The sequence below is a fragment of the Bison bison genome, unplaced genomic scaffold (genome assembly GCF_000754665.1).
Source record: "Bison bison bison isolate TAMUID 2011002044 unplaced genomic scaffold, Bison_UMD1.0 scf7180017864198, whole genome shotgun sequence".
Lineage (NCBI taxonomy): Eukaryota > Metazoa > Chordata > Mammalia > Artiodactyla > Bovidae > Bison > Bison bison.
In genome coordinates, this window is record NW_011494770.1 from 4,361,025 (window position 1) to 4,375,457 (window position 14,433).

The 14,433-nt window shown below is 38.0% G+C and overlaps 1 protein-coding gene across 1 annotated transcript in view; it reads left to right on the top strand.

The window, feature by feature from the left end:
* The window catches only part of MAP3K5 (mitogen-activated protein kinase kinase kinase 5), a 231,453-nt gene that overhangs the window by 55,162 nt on the left and 161,858 nt on the right, over positions 1-14,433 (top strand). The window contains exon 4 of the mRNA XM_010844304.1: positions 9,427-9,566. Within this exon, the coding sequence (XP_010842606.1) occupies positions 9,427-9,566 (140 nt within the window). The remainder of the gene's footprint in view (positions 1-9,426; positions 9,567-14,433) is intronic.

Here is a 14,433-nt window from a genome sequence, read left to right on the forward strand (position 1 = left end):
TCCCTTTCTCTGCTGTTTCTTTCTTCCTCTGCAGGCTTCTCCCTTTTCCTCTCCCCGCCCCCTCCCACCCTCCCTGCCCTTCCTTTGGTAGGTGCCATGATTCTCAGCATTTTTGAAAGAGCACCCTCTGGAAGTGCACAATGTCCCTCAGGTCACTTACTTTGCGGGCTTCACTTTTCAGGTTCAAAAACCCCGCGATACCTCAGTATAATAACCAAATAAGCAAATTAGTGCTGGAGTGGGGAGATTATGTATACATTTGCTTGAGCAATATATGAATGATTCATGTTTGAATCACTATACATGTATTTATTGTAGTTTAGGGATGAGGAAATTGTGGGCCAAAATCTATTGTTGATACAGATATGTATCATTATACACTGTAGAGTTAACCAAACACCATACAAGAAAATAAAAGGATGCTGATGAAACTAAATGTGTAGTAATTTATAACAGGAATTTCCAAACCATGACCCATTCAAAACAACAATGATGATGGATTATTCTTCTATCCTACCTGAAAATCTCAACAGTTTCAGTTGTGCAGAAGGAGTTTTGCAATCTCTCAACATTGTATCCCTACCAGACTTTAGAAGACTAACTTAGCACCTTCAGAAGACTCTACTGGGGCACTACTTTTAGGCTCTGAGTAACATTTTAGTAATTTTCATGTTGTAGATCACTTGCAGGTAGCCCTTATTCATTCATGAAAGAAAAATCTATGGAATGCAGATGATGGTTCCCTGAAGAATTAGGAAGGGATGATCATTTGGGGGTTAGTGTCTGCTCTTTAGAGACTCTCTCTTGGTTCACCCACTGAGGATCCTACTGGGATTGATGTTGGTGTTTTCTGTTTTAGCTGTGCCAGGTCTTAGTTTTGGCATGTGAGATTGTTTAGTTGTGGCACATTAACTCTTAGTTGTGTCACATGGGATCTAGTTCTTTGACCAGGGATCGAACCCTGTCCTCCTGCATTGAGAGAATGGAGTTTTAGCCGTTGAACCACCAGGGAAGTCCTCTACTTAGTTTTCTGTTTTGATTTTCTGAACTTCTCAACCAAGCCCAGTACCCTTCCTTTCCTTGGCTTCCTCCGTAATGCCTTTGATGTGCCTGGGCTGCAGGTTTTCCTATGCACTCCACTTTCTGACTCCATTAACAGTTAATGCCTCACCCACATAGATGTCTGTCATCCATCCCACCGAGGAAACTTTTATATAATAGATACTCAGGACGTTTGTTTAATTAAATTGGAATTAATGGATCACTGCAGGGATTAACCCATCATGACTGGATGGGTAGTTCTCTGTGACAACTTGGGAAGTTTCCAGTGATTATGGAATGTTAGAGCACCTTGTAGACTATAGAATAAGCTGAATCACTACTGGGCTCTTGCTTTTTCATCAGTCATCCTGAGGTCAAGGAAAAAAACTGAATAGATAAAAAGTAAACATTAATGTCTTTCCTTCAGTGCTGCGTTTTATAAGCAGAGGCAGCTCTTGTGAGATATTTAACTAACAGATATGGTATTATCATGGAAAAATTGAATAAAAAAAGTAACAAAGACCATGAACCACTGCCATTTGCTGACTGAAATGCAATTAGGCACAACAGTTTTGTGTGATTGTCCTAGAAATTTATTATGCTTTAATAAACTCCTGGCAAACCTAATTAGATGCTCCATTTAGCATTAATTGAATTGGAACAAGGAAAGAAACTATACCTCATGTAAAGTTGTAAGAGGCACATTTTTAAATGACTGACTTAGCCTTAAATTTTGAAATGTGAAATGTGGCAGTTTTACTCACAATATTACCATAGAAACTCAATTAGACAATTATTAAGTGCATTTACTCATGAAATATACTACAAGAGTATATGTATCAGTCTCCAGATCTAGTTTTGCTTTCCATTCATGTCCTGATCTTTGGAACTTCCATATCCCATAAATGTAGCATGTGGCTCATTTAAGAATTAAGGGCATGGATTTTCCAGCCAGATTGCTTGGTTTTGAATCGTGATGCTAGCATTTTCAGACTGATTTGGGGCCGATTGTTTTTATCTTCTCTACCTCAGTGTCCTGAAACAATAACATTACCTACCACAAAAGGGAGATTATGAAGATTAAGTAATTTAGTACTTGAAAAGCATATGATGTCTGACACGTGTACTTACTAAATACATGTTTGTAAAATAAAATGGATAAATTGTACCTCATATAAGTGGGTCTCAAGAATTGTAGAGTATCAAGTGTTTATTCGGAGAAGGCAATGGCACCCCACTCCAGTACTTTTGCCTGGAAAATCCCATGGATGGAGGAGCCTGGTAGGCTGCAGTCCATGGGGTCGAGAAGAGTTGGACACGACTGAGCGACTTCACTTGCATTTTTCACTTTCATACATTGGAGAAGGAAATGGCAACCCACTCCAGTGTTCTTGCCTGGAGAATCCCAGGGACGGGGGAGCCTGGTGGCTGCCGTCTATGGGGTCACACAGAGTCGGACACGACTGAAGTGACTTAGCATAACATAGCATAGCAAGTGTTTGTTATTTTGGTCACCTGATGCGGAGAGCTGACTCATTGGAAAAGATCCTGATGCTGGGAAAGATTGAAGGCAGGAAGAGAAGGGGACAACAGAGGATGAGATGGGTGGATGGCAGTGTTGACTGAATGCACATGAATTTGAGCAAACTCCAGGAGATACTGAAAGACAGGGAATCCTGGCGTGCTGCCAGGGGTTCAAAGAGTCCATGGGGTTGCAAAGAGTCGGGTATGACTTAGTGACTGAACAACAGCAAGGTGTTTGTGTAGTTTGTTATAATTATATCATCTTGTGCATTCTTAGCATGTCTTAGGATGGTTTCATGAGGAAGATAATTTTCACCTGTTTATTTTATTACTTTTGAGAAGATATGGATCAGAGTCAGAAGGTCATAATAAGCTATATTCTTTAATTAGATAATGAAATATTATTGTGTAAAAAATGCTGTGTAACTGGAAGGCATAGCCAGTATAATAAGGCAAAACAAAAAACAACTAACAAGAAAACAAAAACCATGAAAGACATACAGATTGGAAAGGAAGAAGTAAAACCATTTCTGGTTATAGATGATATAATGGTCCATGTAGAAAATGCCAAAACACATGCGCCCCCCCCCCCCAAATGCTTCTTGAACTAATAAGTTAATTTAGTAAAGTCTCAGGATACAAGGTCAGTATACAAAAATCTACTATTGTTTTATATACTACAATGAAAAATTGGGATTTGAAATTTTAAAAAGAGTACAGCTATGATAGTACCCCAAAATGAAACATTTAGGTATAATTTAACAAAGTATGTATAGGAACTGTATATTGAAAATTACAAAATATTGATGAACAAAATCAAAGACTTAAATAAGTAGAGAGGTATGCCTAGGCATGCATTGAAACACTCAGTATTGTTAAGATGTTAGATCTCTCCGAAATGATCCATAGTCATCATGAGTGGATGCTCAGTCTCTTCAGTTCTGTCTGAGTCTTTGAAACCCTATGGACTGTAGCCCACAGGCTCCTGTGTCCATGGGGTTCTCCAGACAAGAATACTGGTGCAGGTTGCCATGCCCACTCCAGGGGATCTTCCCAACCCAAGTCTCTTATGTCTCCTGCATTGTCAGGCAGGTTCTTTACCACTTGCGCCACCTGGGAAGCCCTGTCGTCATCATAATCCTAGTCAGAATTCTGGGAGAAATTTTTTTAGCTATCAGTGGATAGCTTTTAACTACCAGTTGATTGTAAAATCTATATAGGAAAGAAAATAGAAGAACTAAAATAGCTACAACAATTTTGAAAACAGAAGAGTGGGAGAACTCACACTGCTTGATTCTAGTACCTTCCGTGAAGTACCACAGACAAAACAGTGTATATAGCACAGACGGTCCCCGACTTACAATGGTGCAGTTTATGATTTTTTTTTTACTTTGATGGCGCAAAAATGATACCCATTCAGTAGAACCCATACTTTGAATTTTGAATTATGATCTTTTCCCAGCTTAGTGATACATTCTCAGTTGTGATGCTGGGCAGAGAACCAAAGCTCTCAGCCAGCCAGGCAATCAGGAGGAGAAACAACCGATACACTTACAACCATTCTGCACCCATACAGCATTCCATTTTCACTTTTGGTACGCTATTTGATAAGTTATATGAGATATTCAGCACTTTAATATAAAATAGGCTTTGCATTAGATGATTTTGCCCAACTATAGGCTAGTATAAGTGTTCTGAGCACATTGAAGGCAGGCTGGGCTAAACTATGATGTTTGGTAGGTTAAGTGTATTAAATGTATTTAAATTTACAGTATTTTCAACTTACAATGGGTTTTTCTGGACATAACCTCATTGTAAGTTGAGAAACATCTGTATTCGCAAAAAGTAAATACATAGATCAATGGAATAGAATAGACCATCCAAAAATTTTTGGAAGAAAAAATCAAAATGGATCGTAAGCTTCAATGTAAGGTATAAAAGGTATAGCACTTTCAATAAAAATCATAAGAGAAAACTTTTGTGACTTGGGTTAGGCAAAGATTTTTTTCAGATACCACACCTAAAGCACAATCCACAGTAGAAAAAATCGGTAAATTGGGCTTAAAGTTAAAATTTTCATCTCTCCTAAAGACACTTAACAGAATGAAAAGGCAGATCGCAAACAGGGAGAAAGTATTTGTGAATCACATATCTGACAAAGGAAAAATATCAATATAAAAACAGACAAAACTCACATTAAGAAAACAAGCTCAACAATAAAAAGGGGGGGAAGGCACGTGCTTTGAACATGTTATCAAAGAAGATGAAAGAGTGAATATTATGCTATGGAAATTTTAAAAATATATTCAGAAAAAAATACAAATACATTAGAACAAATCACTTGACTGAATTTGAAGTAGAAAGAATGCCTTCCTCTGTTATCATACTGTCTTATGGTATTTTAAAATTCCTACACAAATAAACATTTTTAATGTTGTATATTGCATCCCACAGGGGTCTGTTCCTGTTTCCATGTTCAGATCTAATGAATGTATTTTAGTCTACTTGTACCATTTATTTTATGTGTCTCATTTCTCTCTTAATCTAAAAGCCTTCTGCAGCATTTCTACTTTATTTTAGCAACAATTCCACGAATCGGTTCTCTAGAAAGAACCCATTTCCCCCCCTATTGTCACTACTTAGTATTTTTCTTTGCTATTGCTCGTTTGTTTTCTCATCAGCAGCTGTTTTATTTCGTTTCTCTCAGCCATACTGTATGCTGTCTCTTGATTTTAACGCTGTGTGGCTGACTGTGAGTGGCTGGCATCTGTGGGAGGAGGAAGCCGAGTGGGTGCCTGAGGCAGATGGGCCACGTGGGTGGGGTGCAGTGACTCATTTTTTTTCATGTGTTGATTTTTGTTGTAGAAATGTTAAGGACCCCAGAAGAAAACTCTCTAGTTCTATTAGAGAGCCTTGAAGTCATGGCTAGCCTTGAAAAGTATCTTTTGAAGCTCCTTTGACTTGCCCTCCCCTTTTATAACCTCACTATATCTTCTGGGTCTTTAGCTTTCATTTGATCTGATTTATTTCTCCTTCACAGAATGTAGACTCTAATTTCATATTCATTAGATAAGGCCAGCTGAATCAAACAACCTCTTGAGGGTCTGTGTTCCTTTTATAAAAGGGTTGCACTTTGATTGCATGCAGGTCTTCAATGTTCTTTTTATATTTTGGTGGGTTCCTAAATTACAAAAGTAATCAGTGTTCATAAAAGAAATTGTATAAGATATAGAAGGCATAAAGAGGAAAAGATAAGTCATAATTCCATTACACAGTTGTTATCACAGTTTACATTTTGCTGTACAACTTTCCAAAACTTTTTTATTCATGTACATCTATACATATAGAATATATATAATAATAAATTGATGATAATGTATACATTACGTTTTAATGTGTATGCTATACATTATAATGTATATATTTTACTTTTTTCCTAAATATAGTGTGTGTGTGTGTATGTGTGGTCATTTTTCTAATAATGTATATTTAGGCATTTTTCCAATGTTACTGCAAAAATAATATTTCAGTGGATATACTTACAAGTAAATCTGCCACATGTATAGGAATTTTCTCAGGATAAATTCTTAGGAATGGAATTATTGAGTCAAAGAATATGCATAATTTTAAGGACTCAAGATCTCCTAAAGAGTTTACACTTCCCCATAGCATGTAAGAATACCATTTCTCTGCATCTTCATTGGGTATTTTGAAATATCTTTGGCCCCTTGATAGGAAAAAAAACTTTGTATTGGTTTAGTGTTCATTTATTAGGAGTGAGATATAGAATAGTTTTATATGTGATGTTTAAAATTGTATGTGATGCTTAAAATTCTCCGAGCCAGGCTTCAGCAATATGTGAACCGTGGACTTCCTGATGTTCAAGCTGGTTTTAGAAAAGGCAGAGGAACCAGAGATCAAATTGCCAACATCCGCTGGATCATGGAAAAAGCAAGAGAGTTCCAGAAAAACATCTATTTCTGCTTTATTGACTATGCCAAAGCCTTTGACTGGATCACAATAAACTGCGGAAAATTCTGAAAGAGATGGGAATACCAGACCACCTGACCTGCCTCTTGAGAAACCTATATACAGGTCAGGAAGCAACAGTTAGAACTGTACTTGGAACAACAGACTGGTTCCAAATAGGAAAAGGAGTACGTCAAGGCTGTATATTGTCACCCTGTTTATTTAACTTCTATGCAGAGTACATCATGAGAAACGCTGGACTGGAAGAAACACAAGCTGGAATCAAGATTGCCTGGAGAAATATCAATAACCTCAGATATGCAGATGACACCACCCTTACGGCAGAAAGTAAAGAGGAACTAAAAAGGCTCTTGAAGGTGAAAGTGGAGAGTGAAAAAGTTGGCTTAAAGCTCAACATTCAGAAAACGAAGATCATGGCATCCGGTCCCGTCACTTCATGGGAAATAGATGGGGAATCAGACTTTATTTTTTGGGGCTTCAAAATCACTGCAGATGGTGACTGCAGCCATGAAATTAAAAGACGCTTACTCCTTGGAAGGAAAGTTATGTCCAACCTAGATAGCATATTCAAAAGCAGAGACATTACTTTGCCAACAAAGGTTCATCTAGTCAAGGCTATGGTTTTTCCTGTGGTCATGTATGGATGTGAGAGTTGAACTGTGAAGAAGGCTGAGTGCCGAAGAATTGATGCTTTTGAACTGTGGTGTTGGAGAAGACTCTTGAGAGTCCCTTGGACTGCAAGGAGATCTAACCAGCCCATTCTGAAGATCAGCCCTGGGATTTCTTTGGAAGGAATGATGCTAAAGCTGAAACTCCAGTACTTTGTCCACCTCATGTGAAGAATTGACTCACTGGAAAAGATTCTGATGCTGGGAGGAATTGGGGGCAAGAGGAGAAGGGGATGACAGAGGATGAGATGGCTGGATGGCATCATTGACTCGATGGACATGAGTCTGAGTGAACTCCAGGAGTTGGTGATGGACAGGGAGGCCTGGCATGCTGCGATTCATGGGGTCGCAGAGTCAGACACAACTGAGCAACTGATCTGATCTGATCTGATATGTGATGTTGCCATTTTAGTTACACTTTTGTGATTTTACCTGCCTATGTCCACAGCCTAATTTTCTATAATGTAATGTTTTATGGTTGCTTATTTGTTTTAAATTGACCAATAATAGATAAATTGATGCTTTTGAACTGTGGTGTTGGAGAAGACTCTTGAGAGTCCCTTGGACTGCAAGGAAATCCAACCAGCCCATTCTAAAGGAGATCAGTCCTGAGTGTTCATTGGAAGGACTGATGTTGAAGCTGAAACTCCAATACTTTGGCCACCTGATGTGAAGAGCTGACTCATTTGAAAAGACCCTGCTGCTGGGAGGGATTGAAGGTGGGAGAAAGGGACAGCAGAGGATGAGATGGTTGGATGGCATCACTGACTCAATAGAGACGAGTTTGGGTGAACTCCGGGAGTTGTTGATGGACAGGGAAGCCTGGCATGCTGCAGTCCATGGGGTCGCAAAGAGTTGTACACAACTGAGCAACTCAACTAAACTGAACTGATAAAGAGATAAGAGATAACAATAAAGATATTAACCTTTCATCTATCACATATTGCACATATTTTAAACAAATTAGTATCACTTGTTAAATTTGTTGTATGCTAATATTTTTATTTTGAGTAGGATCTGTTTATTGTATTTTCCAGAAGCTTATTATGATTTTAAAGGAAGCTGTTGATTTTCATAATTTTGCACCTTGACATCTTGTTAAATTGTATTAATACATATAATAGTTGTTTAATTTATTCTATTGTGGTTTTTTGGTTGGTAATCATAACATCTGCAAGTAATGATAATTATTTTATAGAATTATATGTCTGTACTTCATTAAATCTTATTGCATCAGTTAGGATTTTCAGATACTGTACTGGTACTAAGAAAAAAAACAGCCTTGTCTTTTTCCTGATTTTCATGGGAATACCTATGAAAGTACAAAGCTGTTATGAAATATATATTATTTTTCAATTTAAAGATGTGCCCTTATATTTTCAGTTTGCAGTTATTTTTAATGAAAAGTGGATTCTAAATTTTACATAAAGTACTAAGGAATCTTTGGGAACACTGATGAGTTTTTTCCACTGAGCCATCCTTGCATTCCCCAAATAAACTTTAAATCCATGATCTAGTGTTCTTATAGTATATAGTGCTTGGTACATTTTGCTCATTTTTGTTTCATGTTTCTGTCTGTATATATAAATGAATTTGAAACTAATCTGAATTTTATTTTTGTGACACTGCCAAATTTTGGTACCAAGTTAATGCTACCTTGGTGTTAGTCATCTGTGAAGTCTGGAAGAACTTGTATCTATAGTTGTATTCTCTCTCTTAGTCATAATTTCTATACCTTTGCTTCCTCTTTTTCTTGATTATACTTGCTAAGGACTTGCTAGATATTTGTTATAAAATTCAGCTCTGGATGGAGTCATAATTTTACCTGTTTGCTTCTTAAAATTTCATTTTACATTGATAACTTAACTGCTGTTTCCCATGAATCTACTTCTGGAAAGTTAGTTAGCTTGTTTTCAGTGTTAAAATTTAACAGAGTGCATTAGCCCCACTTTCCACCATTGCAGACTCTCCTTAGTTTCCAGTAATTACATGATCCTTTTCTTTTAAAAAAAAGCAAAAATGCAGTTTTGCTGCAGTTTGTAAAACCACTTCCGATAGAACTGCTAATTTAAAATTCAGTGGTAAATGAAGAGGGAAAATCCCTATCATTTCCTCTTTGAATACTAACTTATTGAAACAAAAAAGTGCTTACTGAGCATTATTTAGGTGTCATCATTTGGGGGACTTTGTTTTCTGTTTGCAGATATCGCCGTGGTGGAGATGAGTGATGCCTTCCGACAACCATCCTTATTTTACCACCTTGGAGTGAGAGAAAGTTTCAGCATGGCCAACAACATCATCCTCTACTGTGATACTAATTCAGACTCTCTGCAGTCACTGAAGGTACTTTACTTGTTTACTAAATATTTACTTTAGGCCCCAGAGTTTTAGGGATACCTCTCCATCATCCAGAAAAAAAAATCAAGTAGCATATGTTTGTGGTAGGATGTTATTGTCAGTCAAATAATTATGCAACAGTAACTAGTTACATTGCGAGGTTTAGCTGTAATTCAGTGTGGAAATTTGCTGATACACAGTTAGTGGGAAAACTTAGTATTGAGTTCTGAGCTCCAGTTGGAATTGCAGCTGAGGAGATGGTTGTGAACAGGAAGTTGTCACTGAACACACTGGAGAAAGAAGGGAGTACCTAATGTGTGGTCAGCCCTCATGCTGTGTCACCACTGGGAGTTTCCTTGGGCACACCTATCACCTACTAGAAGTATGCTGTCTACTGAAAGTTCTCCGAGTACAAATTCTCTATTACCAGAAAATTGCCATCTTCTGTCACTGGGATATGATTTCAGTTAAAGTGGGAAGAGGAGGAAGAAAAACGTACCATATTTGTCTACAAAATTCAACATGTCTCATGGCATTCTCTCCATGAGAGGAACTTACTGATAGGAGGGTATTTTCTCCGTTCAAGAAGATTGCCTAAAATGCTTTTGCAACGCCAAATGATTTTACACTGTATGATTCTTTGAAAAGCATCTAACAGTTCATCATGTAACTCATGCCAAACCTCATAATCAATCATTTCCTTTGTGAAACTTGCGTCTAGCTCTTTGTGGCTTTTTCTCATTTATCACTTCAGGTTCCCAAATCCAAGCCAACCTTGGTAAAATACAATAAAAATTAATTCAAAAAAACCCAACCTTGGGATGTGGAGTCCTGAAACCCAGAACCATACTTCTAATCACTTCAGAATTGGTATATGAAGATCTCTAACCCCAAACCCAAGGAAAAAATGTAGTCGTGTTTTGCTTTTATCTGAGGATCTAAAGCTTGTATGGCTTTCTCTACAAAATATGCAGTGTCATTTAGCAAATACCTTTTCTGCATGCCAGGCCATTGTGCTGGGGATTGATTGGATATTCCTTCCCAGAATACTCTGAAATAGTTGTAAGAGATTTTTCCTGTCTGTCTAATCTGTTTTTCACCTGGAGCAATTCTTTAAGGAAACCCCTACCTAGCAACTAAACAACAGCAAAAACTTAATCTTACCCCAGATTTACCCCTTTAATTAATGTACCATACATTTCATGATGATGCATTTTTAACTAAACAGTTTGATTTAGTACTCTTTGCAACCTGTATTGGCAACCAATATTAGCAGGTTGATGAAGAGATTTAGTACTGTTTGAAAGAGAAAAAGGAGAGTGAAAAAGTTGGCTTAAAGCTCAACATTCAGAAAATGAAGATCATGGCATCTGGTCCCATCACTTCATGGCAAATAGATGGGGAAACAGAGGCTGACTTTATTTTTAGGGGCTCCAAAATCACTGCAGATGGTGATTGCAGCCATGAAATTAAAAGACGCTTACTCCTTGGAAGGAAAGTTAGGACTAACTTAAACAGCATATTAAAAAGCAGAGACATTACTTTGCCAACAAAGGTCCATCTAGTCAGGGCTATGGTTTTTCCGGTAGTCATGTATGGATGTGAGAGTTGGTCTATAAAGAAAGCTGGGCACCGAAGAATTGGTGCTTTTGAACTGTGGTGTTGGAGAAGACTCTTGAGAGTCCCTTGGACTGCAAGGAAATCAACCAGTCCATCCTAAAGGAGATCAGTCCTGGGTGTTCATTGGAAGGACTGATGTTGAAGCTGAAACTCCAATACTTTGGCCACCTGATGTGAAGAGCTGACTCATTGGAAAAGACTCTGATGCTGGGAAAGATTGAGGGCAGGAGGAGAAGGGGGTGAGAGAGGATGAGATGGTTGGATGGCATCACCGACTCAATGGACATGGGTTTGGGTGAACTTGGGGAGTTGGTGATGGACAGGCCTGGCATGCTGCTATTCATGGGGTTACGAAGAGTCGGACATGATTGAGCGACTGAACTGAACTGAACTGAAACCTATATTAGCAAGTTGATGAAGAGGTTATTTTATTCTTTGTGTTCTATTTTCTTTGCAGTAAATTCATTTTAAGCAGGCAGTGTTGTGTTGGACATTTTTCACTCTACAGTATTTTTATCCTTATCCTACTGGTATCTGGTGATTTAATTTTATGCCCATTCTTTCCTAGGGAAATTTTTTAAAATTACATTTGAGAGAAAGAGATAAAGCTAATCTTATCAGAACTTTGTGTGGGACAAATAAACTGATTTATTTAATTGCTTTCAGCCAGCCTTTGTATAAAAGTGTTATTGGTATTTGAATAAAATAGTTCTTTAAAGAGGCTTGTCTATCTAAAATATGCTCATTTCTTGTGTACAATACATAATTGCTGTTTTTTATTGAGCACTTACTATGTGCTAGGTACTAAGCCCTTTTGTTATTGTATTGCTATTCAGTTGCTAAGTCACGTTCAATTTTTTGTGACCCCATGGACTGCAGCACGCCTGGCTTCCCTGTCCTTTACCATCTCCCAGAGTTGGCTCAAACTCATGTCCGTTGAGTCAGTGATGACATTCAACCATCTCATCATCTTTTGCCCTCTTCTCCTTTTACATTCAGTCTTACCCAACAGCACTGTCTTTTCCAATGAGTCAGTTCTCATCAGGTGGCCAAAGTATTGGAGTTTCATCTTTAGAATCAGTCCCCCAGGATTGATTTCCTTTAGGATCGACTAGTTTGATCTCCTTGCTATCCAAGGGACTTAGGAGTCTTCTCCAGCACCAAAATTCAAAAGCATCAGTTCCTTGGTGCTTACCCTTCTTTGTGGTCCAACTCTCACATCCATACATGAATGACTACTCGAAAACCATAGCTTTGACTAGACGGACCTTTGTCAGCAAAGTGATGTCTTTGCTTTTTAATATGCTGTCTAGGTTTATCATAGCTTTCCTTCCAAGGAGCAAGCAAGCGTCTTTTAATTTCATGGTTGCAGTCACCATCTGCAGTGATTTTGGAGCCCAAGAAAATAAAATCTGTCACTGCTTCCACTTTTTCCCCTTCTATTAGCCATGAAGTGATGGGACCGGATTAATTCTTAAAACATCACTTTGAGGTATATGCATGTGTGCACTAAGTCACTTCATCGTGTCTGACTTGGTGCAACCTTATGGACTGTAGCCCACCAGGCTCCTCTGTCCATGGGATTCTCCAGGCAAGAATACTGGAGTAGGTTGCCATGCTCTCCTACAGGGAATCTCCCCGACCCAGGGATTGAACCTGTGTCTCCTGAGTTTTGAGGTGTATATACCATCACCAAATTATAGGATTGCAAACTGAGATTCTGACATCAATCATTTGCCCAAGGTGATATAGAAAATTTGGGTCCAGGTCTGCCTGAGTCCAAAGTCTGGCCCCCTTGACCACTAAACTTGACTCCAATTACTTCTGGTTAGAAGGATAGCAGACTATTTCCAGTTTTTTAAGGAATCTCCACACTGTTCTCCATAGTGGCTGTACTAGTTTGCATTCCCACCAACAGTGTAAGAGGGTTCCCTTTTCTCCACACCCTCTCCAGCATTTATTGCTTGTAGACTTTTGGATCGCAGCCATTCTGACTGGCATGAAATGGTACCTCATAGTGGTTTTGATTTGCATTTCTCTTATAATGAGTGATGTTGAGCATCTTTTCATGTGTTTGTTAGCCATCTGTATGTCTTCTTTGGAGAAATGTCTATTTAGTTCTTTGGCCCATTTTTTGATTGGGTCATTTATTTTTCTGGAATTGAGCTCTAGAAGTTGCTTATATATTTTTGAGATTAGTTGTTTGTCAGTTGCTTCATTTGCTATAATTTTCTCCCATTCTGAAGGCTGTCTTTTCACCTTGCTTATAGTTTCCTTTGTTGTGCAGAAGCTTTTAAGTTTAATTAGGTCCCATTTGTTTATTTTTGCTTTTATTTCCAGTATTCTGGGAGGTGGGTCATAGAGGATCCTGCTGTGATGTATGTCGGAGAGTGTTTTGCCTATGTTCTCCTCTAGGAGTTTTATAGTTTCTGGTCTTACGTTTAGATCTTTAATCCATTTGAGTTTATTTTTGTGTATGGTGTTAGAAAGTGCTCTAGTTTCATTCTTTTACAAGTGGTTGACCAGTTTTCCCAGCACCACTTGTTAAAGAGATTATCTTTAATCCATTGTATATTCTTGCCTCCTTTATCAAAGATAAGGTGTCCATATGTGTGTGGATTTATCTCTGGGCTTTCTATTTTGTTCCATTGATCTATATTTCTGTCTTTGTGCCAGTACCATACTGTCTTGATGACTGTGGCTTTGTAGTAGAGCCTGAAGTCAGGTAGGTTGATTCCTCCAGTTCCATTCTTCTTTCTCAAGATCGCTTTGGCTATTCGAGGTTTTTTGTATTTCCATACAAATTGTAAATTATTTGTTTTAGCTCTGTGAAGAATACCGTTGGTAGCTTGATAGGGATTGCATTGACTCTATAAATTGCTTTGGGTAGTATACTCATTTTCACTATATTGATTCTTCCAATCCGTGAACATGGTATATTTCTCCCTCTATTAGTGTCCTTTTTGATTTCTTTCACCAGTGTTTTATAGTTTTCTGTATATAGGTCTTTAGTTTCTTTAGGTAAATATATTCCTAAGTATTTTATTCTTTCCGTTGCAACGGTGAATGGAATTGTTTCCTTAAGTTCTCTTTCTGTTTTCTCATTATTAGCATATAGGAATGCAAGGGATTTCTGTGTGTTGATTTTATATCCTGCAACTTTACTATAATCATTGATTAGTTCTAGTAGTTTTCTGGTGGAGTCTTTAGGGTTTTCTATGTAGAGGATCATGTCATCTGCAAATAGTGAGAG